The 17,232-nt window shown below is 30.2% G+C and overlaps 1 protein-coding gene across 6 annotated transcripts in view; it reads right to left on the reverse strand.

The window, feature by feature from the left end:
* The window catches only part of LOC140052093 (protein phosphatase 3 catalytic subunit alpha-like), a 51,890-nt gene that overhangs the window by 21,050 nt on the left and 13,608 nt on the right, over nt 1-17,232 (reverse strand). For all 6 annotated transcript variants that reach the window (XM_072097497.1, XM_072097493.1, XM_072097496.1 and 3 more), the window contains exons 5-9: nt 16,370-16,515; nt 15,591-15,730; nt 8,610-8,687; nt 3,306-3,400; nt 2,677-2,802 (exon numbers count right to left, since the gene is read on the reverse strand). In XM_072097497.1, the coding sequence (XP_071953598.1) occupies nt 2,677-2,802; nt 3,306-3,400; nt 8,610-8,687; nt 15,591-15,730; nt 16,370-16,515 (585 nt within the window). The remainder of the gene's footprint in view (nt 1-2,676; nt 2,803-3,305; nt 3,401-8,609; nt 8,688-15,590; nt 15,731-16,369; nt 16,516-17,232) is intronic.

Consider the following 17,232-nt stretch of genomic DNA (forward strand, 5'->3'; position numbering starts at 1 on the left):
AAAGGCAGTTATGTTTAGGTCCAAATGGTAGGCCTACACTTACACTGTCAAAGCATGGAGGTATAAACCGGGAGGTACGTATAATTACGTCCATGGTAAAAGTAATGTTTTGCTTTATTAAAATCATTCACCTGAACAATGATAATATTATTAATAAAAAAAAATGTAAAAAATTACACATATAAACCATCATTAAAATGAGTCTTATAAAGGTCAATATAGCAAATTTTTTTTTGAACCCCGACCGGGGGCCCTTGGCGGCCCCCTGGCCCCCAGCCTAAGTTCCTCGCTTCGCTCGTAAGCTTAGTAAAAAACCACCCTCACAATTTTTTTTTCCACCCTCAACAATTCTTAGCTACAACCCTGGAGTTGGTCATATTTCAACATAGATACATTATGTTTCAGCAGCAATATTAATACCTAAATTTCAGAATGCATAGAAATGTAATAACATGCTTTACCATATCAAACATATTGATAACACATACTTCACATTGCATGTGCCATTAAATGTTATTCTCGACACAAATTTTATGCGTACACATTTAACTTTATAGTGTCGGAATACTGTAGAAGTGTTTGCTATAGACTGTTGACTGTAGAGTTAAAACATATATATTTCCTTTGTTTTACAGTTTACTTAATGGTTTTTTTTTTGCAAATGAAGGTTATGTTGTATAACCGAAATGTATGCTTTTGATTTTAGTAACTGCATAATCAGATTTGCCTCATTTAACACAGGAGATACTTTTTCTCATTAGAAATTACAAACTTTAAATGCACGGAGGCGATGAATAATTTCTCTCCCTTCAAGAAAGGTTATACGGATGGGTTTAACATGTCTAAAGCTCTGTCTACAATATCAAATTTGAAGTGACTAAAAAATGTGATGTGCCAATAATATATGGACATGGTGATGTCATATCACTACCATATTTGGGCACATCACACGTTTTTTGTCGAACTAGTTTGATAGTGTAGACAGAGCTTAACAAAAGGGGTCCGTTCCACAACCCCCCCTCTCTCTCTCTTAAAAAAAAAAAACCCAAAAAACAAGCTATTAGAATGTTTAGTTTGTACATCTATAGACTATGCTATAAAACCAATAGTAGTTTGAAGATAGGAACTACCTGTATGTTTTGAATTACCATCTTGCCTCTGAACAAAATTGATTATTATTCAAAAATGCATCTGTTGATAACATTTTAGATAAAACTGATTCTACTGCAGCTACTATAGTTTGTTTAATCTATTTCTTTTTGCGATTATCAAGCCTCTTTTTGGGTAATCAAATTTGGTATTACATTCATTCTACATTGAAACTAACGAAAATAATATTTTATTGCCGTTATAAAAAAAACCAGCTTTATTATAGTAGAAACTGTAGTTTACAATAATTTTGACATAATCCCTTAACTACCAAATTTCATGAACCACAGATGTTTTGTAAATTTCAAATCATGACATTCACATGCATGACAGTTTAAATGGTACATTTCCTATCCAGGAAAACTACAACATCAGAAATTATTAAGTTTGAATTACTGTACTACAGTATTATAATTACATTATAATCGTAACATAATTAGGAAATGGCAAACCATAATGTGTGGAAATTATCAAACCATGTTATTTTTTAACAGCAGCATTAAAAATGAACATTTTTATTATAATCATTGAAGAACACCTTTATGGTGACACAAGCTTTTCCGTGTTAAAATAAAGTATTTATTATTATTTATTATGAATAATATACATTTCAAATTATAATGTGTGAAAAATATCATTTATTAAATATCAATTTAACATTTGTTCATAATATTTAACATTAACATTTATCAAACTATGTGTGGAAAATGGTATTTAATGTTTTGTACCAATCATTAGAAATATTAGAAATTTGTAATATTAACAAAATCAGGACATTATAAACCCACAATTTTTGGATTACTTTGTTACTTTTAAACTTTTTAAATTACCTAAACACTAAATATTCACAACACTGCAATGTATTATTATAGTATCAACTAAAGACCTAATAACAGACAACCTTTCCACCACCAATATGCCCAAATTTTGCATATTAAAATAACCAAAACATGATTACAAATTATTACATTTCTCCGCATTTTACAATTTAAAAATAACAGTTTGATATCATGTGACAGATGTCATTGCGATCGTTGACAACATGAGAGAATTAAGAATGAAACAAGGCCAGGTTGTACGGTGTCATTGTCAATATTCATAGCATTAATCATACGTGTTAACAAGATCAATGAAAATGAAGATGGCAAGAAATAACGGAAAAGGGAGACAAAAGAATATCTGGAAAAAAAAAAAAGGGTGATTCTTATACGGACAATGATACAATTAGGGACCATGTCAACATTATTTTACGGCAGTTACTACATATTTTAAAGGCCAGGAGCAGGAAAAAATTTCTATTTATCATACATTCCAATAGTTATCGATCTATAGTTTCCACTATGTTTCATAAGTGTGGTGGTTTTATTTGTGTTACACGAGCTTGTTGAAATTAAGCACTTTCTTTTCAGTGGGGGATAACCTAAACATTGCATTAAACCGGTTAAAGAAAAAATTTACTTTTCTTGAGTCCTAAAACAAAACAAAATTATTATCAATTTTATGCAATAATGTAAAATAAAAACATACCTTTCTCGCCAACAAACGGTAAAGACCATGTAAAAACATCCATAAAGTTTGGTAGCCAATAGGGATGCGGTGAACAATTGAATTGTCGAATATTCATAACATTGTTTTCGTATTTTAATACAGCAGCTGCAAAAATAATCAGTGTTAAATATAATCCATATGAAATTATATTGAAATATCACATTATGATAAAGTAAGAAAAAAAAAGAACAGTAGATTGAGAAGTCTAGAAATCCGTTACAAGAGACGGTTTGGCTACCTTCAGATTGTTATGATATAAGGCAGATGTACGATAAAGACAAGACATATTCATTTTATGCAAACACTTATTCTTTTACATAAGAGTGACATTAATCAAAATTGACTGGCAACTTTATAGATGTAACAATCGTTTCACAAGATAATCATTACACAAAATTGTTCTACATAAACGAGAAATTTCAAGGACGGCAAATACTACCTTCAAAGATTTTTGCTAGGCTTAAGTTTGGGTTAGGCAACCCTGCTTTTATCCCCACCCTCCCACCAGCATTGTGACACGAATCTCCAGACTTCTCTAGATATATCCCTGACTGGCTAATGAAGTATTTCTACGTACAGTACCTACCTCAAAATAAACATTACAGTACCTTTATTGTTGTAAACATCCAAATAATTTGGTGCAGAAAAAAGAGTGATTAAAACAGGGAATCCTGTAGTTTGACTCTTCCTATACATTCGATATCTGAAACAAAAAAACACAAGTAAAATAAAAGTAAAATGAAATAAAACACATTATACATCAGTTTAAAATAAGTACTACTGTGTAACCACAAACATCAGAATTTTGCAAAAATGTGAATTATAATATATATAAAAGACATAAACATGATTTTATTGAGGTTCTTTGTGGAGATTTTTGGGCATTTGTAGAAATTTTTGGGCATTTGTAGAAACTTTTGGACTTGGGGAACATAGACTGTTACGGTACCTTACTACTTAAAGGGTCTGATTAAATTAATTAAAATTTAATTGTAATGACTATTAGTAGTAGAAAAGTGATTTGTGATGTCGGTTGATTAACCATATACACAAAAGCTACTTGAAAAAGAGAAATTTACTAAAACAATATATAATCCACAAGGACAGGAATATTAATGTTTCCCAATATCAAAATATCATCTTCATTGTTAAACTTTAATACAACAATTTCTGTCCTAATGAAAAATCAATTTCAATATCAAGAACATAAAATACAACGATCTGCTTTAATCAATTCATAAACAGTAAAACTGAGTTTGAATATCATTACATGATATCATGAGACACAAACTATCTAGTATTATGGAATTTATAAAAATAAAACTGCCTGCTCATCAAATTGCAATTGTATGAGCTTGAAATAGAGTGGCACAATTAGAAAACATTATGATGAATGAATTTTGGATCATTTATTTGAAACTTTTATTGTGTTTGAGACTAAAATAGCTGGCATGAAAATTATATAATGAATTTAAAATTGAATTAGTTTGATTTGCAAGAGCATAGAGCTGATTGTTAAATTATGCCTTCAAGAAGGAAATATATATATTTAATCACAAGATAAGATATTTTAATTTTAAAATGCAGAATTCACTTTAAGTTTAATATGTTTACATTTTTAAATAAAACTTTTTAGCATAATTTACCTCATAATATATATCTCATTAAATATCTGCAATTTAGTTTATTAACTATACTACACACATATAAAAACAATGAGCAAAAATTTATTTTAATTATAAATCATAAAGTTATTTTATTTCATAATAAAATCATAAATTTGTAATATTTTTTATTATTATTTACTATAGTATAAAAAAAGGATAAAATATAGCTTTTGAATATTGTAGTGAAAAAAACCATTGCTTAAAAAATTGACCATGGAGAGGATGCAAAAAAAAATAATCTTATTTTGCCTCATCCGTGGTATAATTCATGAACAGACAAAACCCATTTCAAGTCCAAAAAACGATTTATAAATTAAAATAATATGATGGTGAATTGCAAGTATTGTACTAGAATTCCGTAATATTATGTTTCAAAAACCCTACTGTAGATAATATTATAAAGTAGAAATTAAAGAAATATGTTCACAAATAGTAAAAGCAAACGGACGATTGATTAGGGATCAACTACAGTGTGTGTTGATTTATAATTGCACTGATCAACATTACTAGTTTATATTGTTGTGTACAGTACATATTACACTAGCATAAAAATAATTTAAAGTATAATAGTAGTATAGAAAATATTAAAGGAAAGTTATATTGTTTGAATTTAGGTTTGAATTTAGTAATATATTATTAAGAATAAAGATAGCATAGGATAAGTTTATTTTAAGGTTTGCGGTATGTGACTGCTAAAATAGGCTTGCTTAATACTAATAGTCACCTCTGAAAAAGCAGTTTGTCGTATGAGTGTATTTAATATAGTAACAATTCTGTCAAATAAGGCCTTGTCTTGTCAGGTATAACTTCCACTGACAATAACCCCAACCAATTTTCTGTCATCGGTAGAATGAGCATAGCACAATAAACATTTAAAAAAAAAAGTAAACTACCCTTTACTAAACATGTTTAATTGATAATTGAGAAGGCAATTGGTTTAATGATGGTAACTGAACTCTATTTACATTGTAAACGTCAAACAAGAGTATCAGTATTTAGATGGTATTGGTAGATGGCAATAGAAAAGGTTGCTGGTTTCACATCAAAGTGCAAGTAATAGGTGAAAGAAGTATAGTGATAATGATTTATTAAATGAACCCATTTAACCTGGAAACACCAGATAAAATTACTCAACATGTCACTGTTGTAAATGCTGGCAACATGGGGAGGGGGAAATTTGATCCAATACAGTTGCCTTCAAGGGTCAAGACAACAAGAAGTAGACTGATAATGACACTTGCCAGCCAGGAGGAAACACATCTGAACAACATGAATACCTTAGTTACATACTTTAAACCTTATATTATTACATACAGTACATGAATATTTGTTATTAGGAGCTTTGATTTTGGCAAGAACTAAAGAGAACTATCTACACTATCAAACTTTGATGTGACATAAAAATGTGATGTGTACAGTATGTGCATGATGATGTCATATCACTACCATATTCGGGTGTATCATTATCACTACCATATTTGAGCACATCACACTTTTTTGTCAAACTGGATTTGTTAGTGTAGACAGAGCTTTAGACTTTTTTACACTGTTTTGGCAATATCTGTGAATTCGTCTAACCCAACTTGGTCAATTCTAAGTCCAGGTGATGTTATCACAGACATGCAAATTTGACCCTTTTTTTGGATTTATTGTTGACATAAAAAATCAAAATTGATTTGAAAGATCTGGAAGAAAAATTGAACACAATTTAGTCCTGTGTTGTTGAAAATTGAAAGCTACTTGACAGTTAAGGTAGATAGAAAGAATGTTTTCTTTTCAGTAACATCAGATATTAATTCATCACAGTCAGAATGAGATTTATTTAATGATTCCATTGATAGGTTTATAAATCATTCACTTAATTATTTAGTTAGTCATTCAATCCATTCTTAATTTAGTAAATAATCTATTCTTTCAGTCAACTGATCGATAATTTATAGACTCTGTTAGTGTCAGTGTAAATATTGAATACATTATTGATTTAAAACGATTATTCACCAACCAATTCTAATCATAATTTATTTCAATAAATAATCATTTTAATCAATCAATCAATCAATAATTTTATCAATTGATTTACGTCAAATTTTAAAACGACCACGATGTCTATATTTCTTATGAATATAAATAAGGCCCTGTTCAGACCCATGGTGTTAGACCGTTTTAGCGTACGACGCTAAAAGAATGTGTGTCTGAACAGTTGTGGACAGTTTTTTACTACAAAATAAAAACAATAGAAACAGAAATTTGGCTTTAGTATATTTTTCTTAAATAAATGCTGAGGTATGTTTTATTTACGGCAAATTTTGTCATAATTGTTGTAGGGCTGAGATCTAGGCCTATATACAGTGGAAATAATGATGAAAACATGTGGGTAAGAGCACATGAATATGCAACTAGAAACAACCTGAATGATGCACTTCCGTTGTAACGATAATCGTACACTATGGGTCTAAACACCTCATTTTTTTCTCTGCGGTTTGTAATGTGACCTTGCTAGTAACGTTGTACGCTAAAACGGTCTAACGCCATGGGTCTGAACATAGCATGAGTTGTACATTTTTACCACAAATTTTTTCATAATTTTTACGGTAAATAAATGGTAAAATGTTATTTTAATCTTATTTGTTGCAGGTGCTCAATCAACCTATTTCCTGATGTATACTTAATTTAAGCAATGTTTAGCATAAACCTTAATATCCTCATTCAATCTCCATTTTCCTTGTAGAATTGATTCAAACACTACATCATCATAAATGTTAATTCATCTTCGACATTGAGGTGACTCTAGGGTTTTACACGTGTTCACCAGAAAGTTAATAATGTAATTTATTCATCGTAATTTACTCGGGTGTATACAATGACCGTACGATTCAGTGACCGTGATAGACGCACAGGCTTGCTCGCAGGAGTGTTTGAACAGATACTTAGTACCGCATCAATTGGTATCTTTCGTGAAGCATGTAATAACACTATGAATTCCAACCCTGAAACAAGTACCTATTAAAATGGGTGGAAACAATCTAGAAAGCCAAAGCCACAACAAACTATAATTTAATGAATTTGAAGATAATTACACAATAATATAGAAATTGAATTTTTTTAATTGAATGAAATTATTGCATTTAGAAATCATATTATTCAGACAAATATAATCATAAATATTATCATTGCATATTTATGGATATAAATGCATCTCTAATATTACCAGCATACTGTAATGTACATATGTCTAAACGATTGATCATCAGTCAATTGTGAATATGACTGCAAGATATTGCCTTCAAACTGGTAACAACCTTTTATGTATGAATCTCCATCTAAAGTACTTGAATACATGTTTATATGTTACTATCGTGATAAAAATATTCACTGTTTAAATTAAATTCGCTTAAAATTGTGACATGAATTGAATTTAAGTGCTTAACTTTTATTTTAAATATTCTATATCTAAATCTACACAATATACTTAGGATTTTATACTGTTTAAAGACTAAAATGTCTGATCTTTTTATAGAAGAGTGGGCAAGCTGTTATGACAGGAGTGCCGCAAACCATAGCTATACCATCGACACTGGTTCAAAGTACTCCTTAACCATTTTTCTGGTGTAGAACAAGTCTTCTTAGATATAGTGGGCGGTTCAATGTACACAATTTAAAGAACCCAGTTTCTTTTGGAAAAGTAGGGGTTAACTCTGTGTACTGGTCCATATCGGCCTCTGTCGGACAGAGGAATGAGTGCCGTTTGATGGCAAATGTACAACACGAAAGGGACCTTTAGGGGAGTAGAAAGTTGTTGTATGTGTCATTCCCACATGTGCGCAATTCAATCCAATAGGCTGCCCAAATTAATATTATTATAACATTTTTTTTTTTCAAATACAAAATTTGAACATGTATCTTGTATTTCATAATAATATTTGATTAAAAAAATTGTCGACAAATCGTTTTTTCTGGCAAGTTTATGTTTGCACGACCTTTCTTTTTTTTTTTACTGCGTTCTAATATTGTTGTAGTTGTCAGAAAAATTACCTAGAATTCTGTTTTTTTACTGTTGCTTTTTAATTAATAAACAATGCAAGGAAGATTTTTAAAAAGGGCAATAAAGACAAACCAACTTTTACGTTATGCAATCCCTGACAACAAACATCCAGAACATTAGACAAATAAAGACACACCCATTGTGATGTATTTATAAATAACATCCAGAACAGGTGGCTCAAAGGTGACACCCCTAAAACTTACCCAGCATCCTGTGCTTCATGAGCTCTGATGATGGACAGTAAATTGTTCTGAGATAAGAATTCACAGCAGGCTGCATAACTGGAAAAAAACAAACAAAAATAAATAAATGACAATTTATAAAATTGAATAAAAGCATATATTCGGTGGCTCTGAGAAGCGCTGTTTGGTTTGGAAAATTGATATTTAACTTCTTTGCTCCCTTCTTTGGTGACTTTGATGATAAATAAATAAATAAATGACAATTGAATTTAAAATTAAAAGATCTCTTTAGGATATTCTGAAAAGAGCTGCTTGCTTCTCCCTTCTTTGGTGACTTTGATGCCTTCTTTATAGCTATTTAGGATTCATAATCCTTGTAGGAGATCTACCCTTCTCATGTTAAGATGATGACTTCAATAGAAATAAAATCGTTTCATGTTTTATGTGTGGAATAAAAAAGAATACATTCATTCAGTGAACAAATGCATTTTAAAAATCAATAATTCTGAAATTATAATTTATAGCATTTTTTACCTAATGTATTCATAATCAATTCATACAATATTTACTTACAATTGTTTAGTTTTTATAGTACAAATTAATTATAGTACAAATTAATTAATTATATTGCTTTAATGTACCTCATTAACGCAAAATTTATAAAGATTTTAAAAAACACAGAACATATAAAATGAGCAATAAAATAAAAACAATATCTATAAATATTTCCATACAGTAGTATAATAATTCATAATGTATGACAGTTTTAGACACTAAATTTGCATAATGTACACTAAAGAATATTATATTGCACTCTAGAGATAAAAGTATTCCATAGAATTCATAAGATTGGACAGACCTGTTTATGTTTGAAGAATATGTTTATTTTATAGTAGTGCATTACTACTACTGTAATTAATGTATGCTGTTTTTATTTCATGAACTATTTCTAAATAAATGTTGTTGATACTACAGTATATATCCAGTGTAGAAATACACATAGTATTTGATTGTTGATAATTATGTTTTCTTTATTGTTCTAATATTAAAATAGTTTTGTTGATAGAAGGATGACCTTTCATTAATAATATAACAAAAATGACACAATTAACACGATGATTGTTAAAATTAATTAAAAAAACACAGTACAAAAGTGTCTGCGACACACAAGGATGACCTTTCATTTTACATCATAAAATTATGACAAAATAGCATTTTAACAAGATATAATTGTGGAACTGAATTCACAAGATCACACGGATAATAAATAGTATCGACGAGCTACTAATGATGAAATCTTGTTTCTAGCATAACTGAAATACTATGTTAGATGTTCTTAAAATTGTCAGAGCTACCAGACTAATATAATCAGAAAGATAAACAACATTTGACCTGGTAGTGTTAAGCTGTCAATGTTAATATAGTTAGATGAAAACTTATGCAGATAATTCACTCGGCTTGCCTTGCAATATCATGGCCTCATGTATGTACTTTATTTAGTAATACACATTCTTGGGCTGGTGTCAATAAGTCATATAATAACATTATATATAATAAACCATATTAAGCTATCACAGGGTACTTATGTTTATGTTGATAGTTTGAGTTGAAAGCCCATAAAATAAACTGTCATCACCTTTTCTGGATAATGTTGGGTGGGGTCAACAAGTTCTAACAACCATAATCTTTACCTTTCCCCCAAAATAATGTTGATACCTCAAATCACTCATTATATAACCTGCATGCATGTACCTGATGTGAATGAAGTCCCTTTCACACAGAGCCGTAAGACGGTAATATTGTGGTAATTCGTGAACGTCGGCCTATGTGTGAAAGGGGTAAAACCCCTTAATGAAGTGCGACCTTTATGAAGACAGTAATCTTTAAATATTGCGCCTTTTTTACTGTGGACTTTCACACAGAAAACCAAAAAATGACCGTAATAGTGTCTGTGTGAATGGGTCTAGACCGGCAATAATACCCGCTTGCTTACTGGGATATTGCCGCAATTCTTTGTGAAAAGGGCTTGAGAGATTGGTTTCCATATTCAAGGCCTACTGTACAGTGATCAAACTTACATAACAAGTCTGTAGCTTTTGACTACATGCAAAAATCATGGCAAGACCGCCCACTCACTTTTTGTTTATGAATAAATAAAATTATGATATTCAATTAATGAAAAATCATAGTAATATATAATATTGTGTGGTTGGGTTTAAACAAGATAAAGGTCCTGTTATTCATTCTGAACATAGGAGAATAAAGTTGTTAGAAGTCTATCGTACTAAGCTTTGAAATTAGTATGATAGGCACTTCTTTTCTACGCCCCATTATTTTTCAACCAGTAACCATTTATGTCAGACCTTTGTGGTATTTTATCTTCTTATCTTTCTAAAGTTGTTTTAGTTCTTATATCAATTTCTTTTTATTGGTTTTATACATATATGTACTGCGCCTATGAGCAATCATTAATTGGATATATGGAGCATTATAAATGCTTTTATTATTTCATGAGTTGAACCCATGTCTTTCTACACATCAGTATGTTTCCACAACCACTCGGCTCCCGCCAACTGCTTTAGACTTTAGTTAGTAATGTAGAGCAGAATACAATTTTGAAAATACTTCTGATGGTATTGATATTTCATTTCATTCAGTTCATATTTCATTATCTAATCTTTCTATTGAAAATATATCCGATTTCCTTTCAGATTTGTTCCTTTTTGGAAAATTATCAAATTTACAATAAAATACTGTACATGCAATAAATCCTTTAATATCCTATCATCAGATAATATATCAAATTTGCTGTTCTATTGAAACTATCAGCGTTTTAACATGTGTTCAAATAAATATATTGAATTTTGTAACTTTAGTATTTTTTTTTTGAGCACAGGATGTAGAAATCGGTTCACATACAATTTTTTATAATTTTATTAGTATTATTAGTATAATTTTCTGTCAAGAAAGTGGGCCCAAACTTTGCCAAGTAAAACATTTAGACTATACAATCACCCCTGATTATGATTATGTCATAGAAATGTGTTAATGTCATATTATGTTGTCAACAAAAAAAAAAACTGAAAATGCAATTAGAATGTGTGGTTGCACAAAAGGAAAAAATAACTAGTTTTTGTGACTATTTTCTAATAAATACAATTAGGTTTACCATCAAGAATTTTCTAATAAAATAATTATGCAATCAAAACTTAAGTGCTAGCTTCTTTGCACTCATGTTTTGTCCTAGCCTAATAATTAAGCTTTACAGTACATTAAGCTATTGGGCAAGTAGGCCTACATGTTTTGGTTTATTAGCAATTTTGATCTAGAGACCAAGGCTCAATGTCCGCTAAAAACTTTTTCTCAAATGTAATCTTTAATTAAAGGATTGTCAAAATGATTCTACTGTACTGCAGTAATTGTATTTTTATCTGCATTAATCCATAATTTTATTTTTTTTTAGTAGAGGTTTATGTAAGGTTTATGGTGATTAAACAACAATACTTGCTACACTTTATAATTGCAAACAGGTTAAAGAGTAACAACAAAATGTACTGAAGTAAAGTTCTACAGTAGAATAATTTTGACTGACAAAAACATATTTACTATAATCTTTTAAATCTTTTGGATTTCTTTTGCGTGTATTCAACTTTGTGGGACTGTAGCTTGAGCATGGAAGCTGTTATTTTATTTAATGTATAGATTAAAGCAGGTACTAAAACGTGTCATGATTCTATAAACACGTTATTATAGTGTGTGGGAGGAGCGTTCATTAATGCCTGGCTAGCTAATCCAATTAATTTATGTTTAACATCTGGGACAGCCTCATGACCCTGTGTCCAACCAGGTGCTTAAATGTATCTATATGAATATCATCATATCGTACCTAGGATCAGTTTTTATATAAAATATATCAAGCATTTTAGGATAGGAAATTATGCTTTAAATGAATCATAGTTTGAGCTTAAAATGAACAGGTTTAAAAAAAAAAGAATTATGGCACATCTAGACAACTGCATCTGTGTGTGCCGAAAAATTCAAGAAATTTAAATAAAATTTTTGGACCAATTTCACACTGAATTGACAATAGTCTACCTATAAAACAAGTTGTAACCAATTTAAACATGGGAAGGCGAATTTATAAAATCTCCCTACACCACAATCCCTCCCCACCACACAGCATACAGTAACAGAGCAGTTTGTTATTGTAATGTGAGGTTTTAGTACTATACTATGTACCAGTGTACAAGAGTAGTTTGACTTGTTAAAATGTTAGTGTTAGTGTTATACCATGGATGCTCAAAACCAGAGTGGAGTTATACTAACATTACTATGACAAAAATAAAGTTAGTAAATAATGTAATATAATATAAATGTTATGCAATATTAACTTATATAAAAATTGATCAAATGCAAAACTACAGTAAGTAACTGACAGAAGACATTAAAAAGCAATCATAATTATTCTGATATTAGATGCTACATCAAAGTTGAATGTCTACTGCACTCAGATAAATCGTATGCGAGAGTGATGACAGCAAAATACAGCCATGTTAAACAAGTTGTGACCTTTCAAAAATTAACTTAATTGCAATTAAGATTCAATGAATGACAAAGAGACGCAGCAAGAGAGAATGCCATTTGGAAACCATTTGATGAATTTGTTGTTTGGTTTTCATCACTGATTACACAAAAGTGTAAACTATCTTACAAGCCAAAACTATCTCACAGTACAATCATCATGCAATGTTTTTTTGTGAAATGATGATTTATTATATATGTCTGAAAGGTGTTAACATTTGCCTTCAACAATTTATCATGGGAATCCTTTTCGGACTAATGCCCCCCCCCCCTCTCCCTTTTTTGGTATTGAAATAGCCATCTTACAGTACAATCATCATGCAATGTTTTTTGTAGTGAAACAATGATTTATTTTTTATGTCTCAGGAAAGGTGTTAACATTTGCCTTCAACAATTAATCACCGGGGTTATTTTCTGAATTATGCTCCATTTCTGGTCCCCAAATAGCTGGTGTGATCCGTGTGTGGTCGTGGTTAAAAACTTAACAACCGTTTATTTTGTGTTAAGCAAGATAACCAGTTAAACGTGTAATTGATTTGAAAGATTATTTTTTACTAAACTTATATTCATAATTATGCAATAACAAAAAAACCTGTCTCATTATGCAACTGAATTGGTGTGGTGATGTTAATAAACTGCAGTAGGTCTGATAAATGTGTACATTAAACAAGAATGATTAACCTGAAGATAAAAGACTACAACTACACTTGATTGATATTATCTGTAAAACCATATTTGCTGATATTTTAAAAGATATTTTCAGTAAAAAAAGTATTTTATGACCTTTACTTCATCTAATTAATTTATTATTTAAAAATTATTGTCACAGTCAATGGTACTGCATTCATCATGCTAAAAACATTGTGTGAAACAAAGACCAATGTTTAAAGCTCTGTCTACACTATCAAACTTTATGTGACAAAACTATGTGATGTGCCCATATATGGATATGATGATGTCATATCACTACCATATTTGGGCACATCACACTTTTTTGATAGTGAAACTAGTCTGATAATGTAGACAGAGCTTAAAACTACAGCCTCTATATGTAAAGGATGTCCCTATTACTGTGTAAGAGGACACTTTGCTGGGTTCTGAACATGTATCATTAATAGAGGTTCTTGTGTAATTAATATTCATATGCCAATCCTATACAATATTTATTTTTTGGTAAAGTATTTTGACTGTAAATATTCCATTCACTAAAGATTATGTTTAGTTTTGGCATAACATAAAAAAAAAATTTTATGGATAAGTTTGGCGACATTAAATTTGCATACCAGTGCTATATTTATTATTATATAACTTTGTTTATAGTAGTAGCCTTTGCTTCAGACGTCTATTACATGCATTAATAAATTAGCAAAGCAGAACAACTTAAATACTTGACATAATTTAGTTGGAAACGGATCACTCTCTTAAGCTTAGTTTTACTTAGAATACATTGAATATTACATGTCTCTAGCTGTTAAGGTCTACAAAGACAGAGGTTTAAAAGTGTCCATTATTTTTGTTATATAATTTTAATTTACATAACACATAGAAAAAAAAGCTTTCGTAAAATTAAAATGCAAATATTTTCTCAGTTTTTTTTTTAATGTGAACTATGTACATTATTTAGTGTTAATATGCAAAAAAAAATGAAAAAAAACAGAACATTCTATTTAACAATACATTTAAATAAATACATACAGTAAAACATCAACCAATAAGATTGATAGAACTGTAAATACTATATGATAATGTAGTGTGATTATTTTACTTAATTGTGTTTAATAATTGTGCAAAGCTACTGTTGTAACTATCCCAGTACATGCAAATATAAGAACACTGCTTGTTTGCAGTTTAAAAAATATATTTAAAAAAAAATAGATTGAAATGTCGAGAATATTGTGTGTATAGTAGTCTAACATCTCTTTATAATCTAATAAAATATCCCCTAAATATTATTACATCCCCTAAATATTATTACATCCCCTAAATATTATTACATCCCCTAAATATTATTACATCCCCTAAATATTATTACATCCCCTAAATATTATTACATCCCCTAATATTATTACATCCCCTAAATATTATTACATCCCCTAAATATTATTACATCCTCTAAATATTATTACATCCCCTAAATATTATTACATGCCCTCAATATTATTACATCCCCTGAATATTATTACATCCCCCGAATATTATTACATCCCCCGAATATTATTACATCCCCCGAATATTATTACATCCGGGCCCGTATATTATTACATCCGGGCCCGTATATTATTACATCCGGGCCCGTATATTATTACATCCGGGCCCGTATATTATTACATCCGGGCCCGTATATTATTACATCCCCTATGAGGGAGGTTGTACTGTATGACAAAAAAATTGTTATATTAATCATTTTTCCAAGAATCTTACCTGTAAAAGTATGAGCATCCACGCACTGTGTTGTGACTAAAATGTTCCGCACTCTTTTCACTGCCAAAGTCTTCTAATGGATCAGACCAGAGGAGATCACACATTGGGCCAAATGCTGGTGGCTCTTTGAATCGGTCCACCTGGAATAATATACAAATCATCACATTATTAAGGGATCATGTCAAAACTATTTACACATTTTTGTTAGGGCAATATTGTTTTACTATATTTATAAGTAAAATGTAGCTACTGCAGTAGTAAGTAGAAAAATTGTTACTTTTAATGATAAACAATAATCTGCATATCATAAAATTAATGCTTACATTTACTGTACATGTATAATAGTTAACAAGAAATTTTGTAGGTCATCCAATTTTTATAGTCTCATATTATTAAAATGTATATCTTCTGCCACATATTATTGTAATGCGTGTTTGATTTCTTTATTATGCTGTTTGTTGTAATTGTTTGCTGTCTTTTAAAGGATTCTGTTGGAATTAAGTTGATTTTTCTTTTGACTTTATGAGCTAATTTGGTTCTAATCTAATGTGTTTGCTTAGTAAATTGTTTGGACTCATATTATCTTGTAATCTTATGTTGAAACCGAATAAAATCAAATCAAATCAACCCATTTCTGTTAACAAAAACATATTGCATTGTATTTATATCAAAAGATCGTAAATTTGTCTACGCTAATTATCCCACATAAAGGAGATAATGTTCTATACAAATATTCATTACATAAATTGATTTCAACAATAGCAAACACTACACGCTACCTTCTTTATGTCATCAAGGGTGTGGATCTCTGGCGACAAGCCTCCATGGACACATAGAAACTGTTGGTTCATCAAGGCCGCCAGAGGTAGGCAGTCAAACGCATCCATACAGGCATCGTACACCTTCTCTGTATACTTTATTCTACCTGTAATGACAAAATAATTTTCATCAATCAATGTGCATAATCTAAAGACAGTATCATTAACATAATTTGCTATGCATTGGGTATTATAAAAACATGTCGATAAAAAATTAATTGGAAAGAGTGATATGGTGCAATGGCAAGTAATCGCAGTGGCATGTGATCAGAAGGCACAAGTCTGTTTCATTTCGACAAGATTCTTTTCTTTTAATGCATGAAATGTTCTTTTTAATCATCACTATTAAAAAATGAGCATCCTCTCTCCAACCTCAATCCCCCAACAAAAACACTCTGCAATATTTGATTATTAAATTTCTAATAAATTCTCTACTTATTAGGAAAAAAAGAAATTAAAAGGTAAAGTTATTTTTAATCATCACTATTCAAATATGAGCCTTCCCCACTCCTCCTTCCCCCCACAAAAAACCCAAAAAACTCTGCAGTATTTGATTATTAAATTTCTAATACATTTTCTACTTATTAGGAAAAAAGAAAAACATACTATAATTACTAACCACGTTCACATAAGATTTTATCGCGTGCTCTCGTATCGTGATATTGAATATCACGTTAGCAGGAAGAGTGTTTACATAGAATTGGACATCATGATATAAGTATTCTAATGAGGTGCAATGCTGCGTGACAGAGGTCAAACGTTGAGAACATGGTGTGTGACGTGGTGCGGTAGCTTGTTTGTTGATTTGTTGTTGTTTGCGTTGT

Source organism: Antedon mediterranea, chromosome 6 (assembly GCF_964355755.1).
Source record: "Antedon mediterranea chromosome 6, ecAntMedi1.1, whole genome shotgun sequence".
Taxonomy (NCBI): domain Eukaryota; kingdom Metazoa; phylum Echinodermata; class Crinoidea; order Comatulida; family Antedonidae; genus Antedon; species Antedon mediterranea.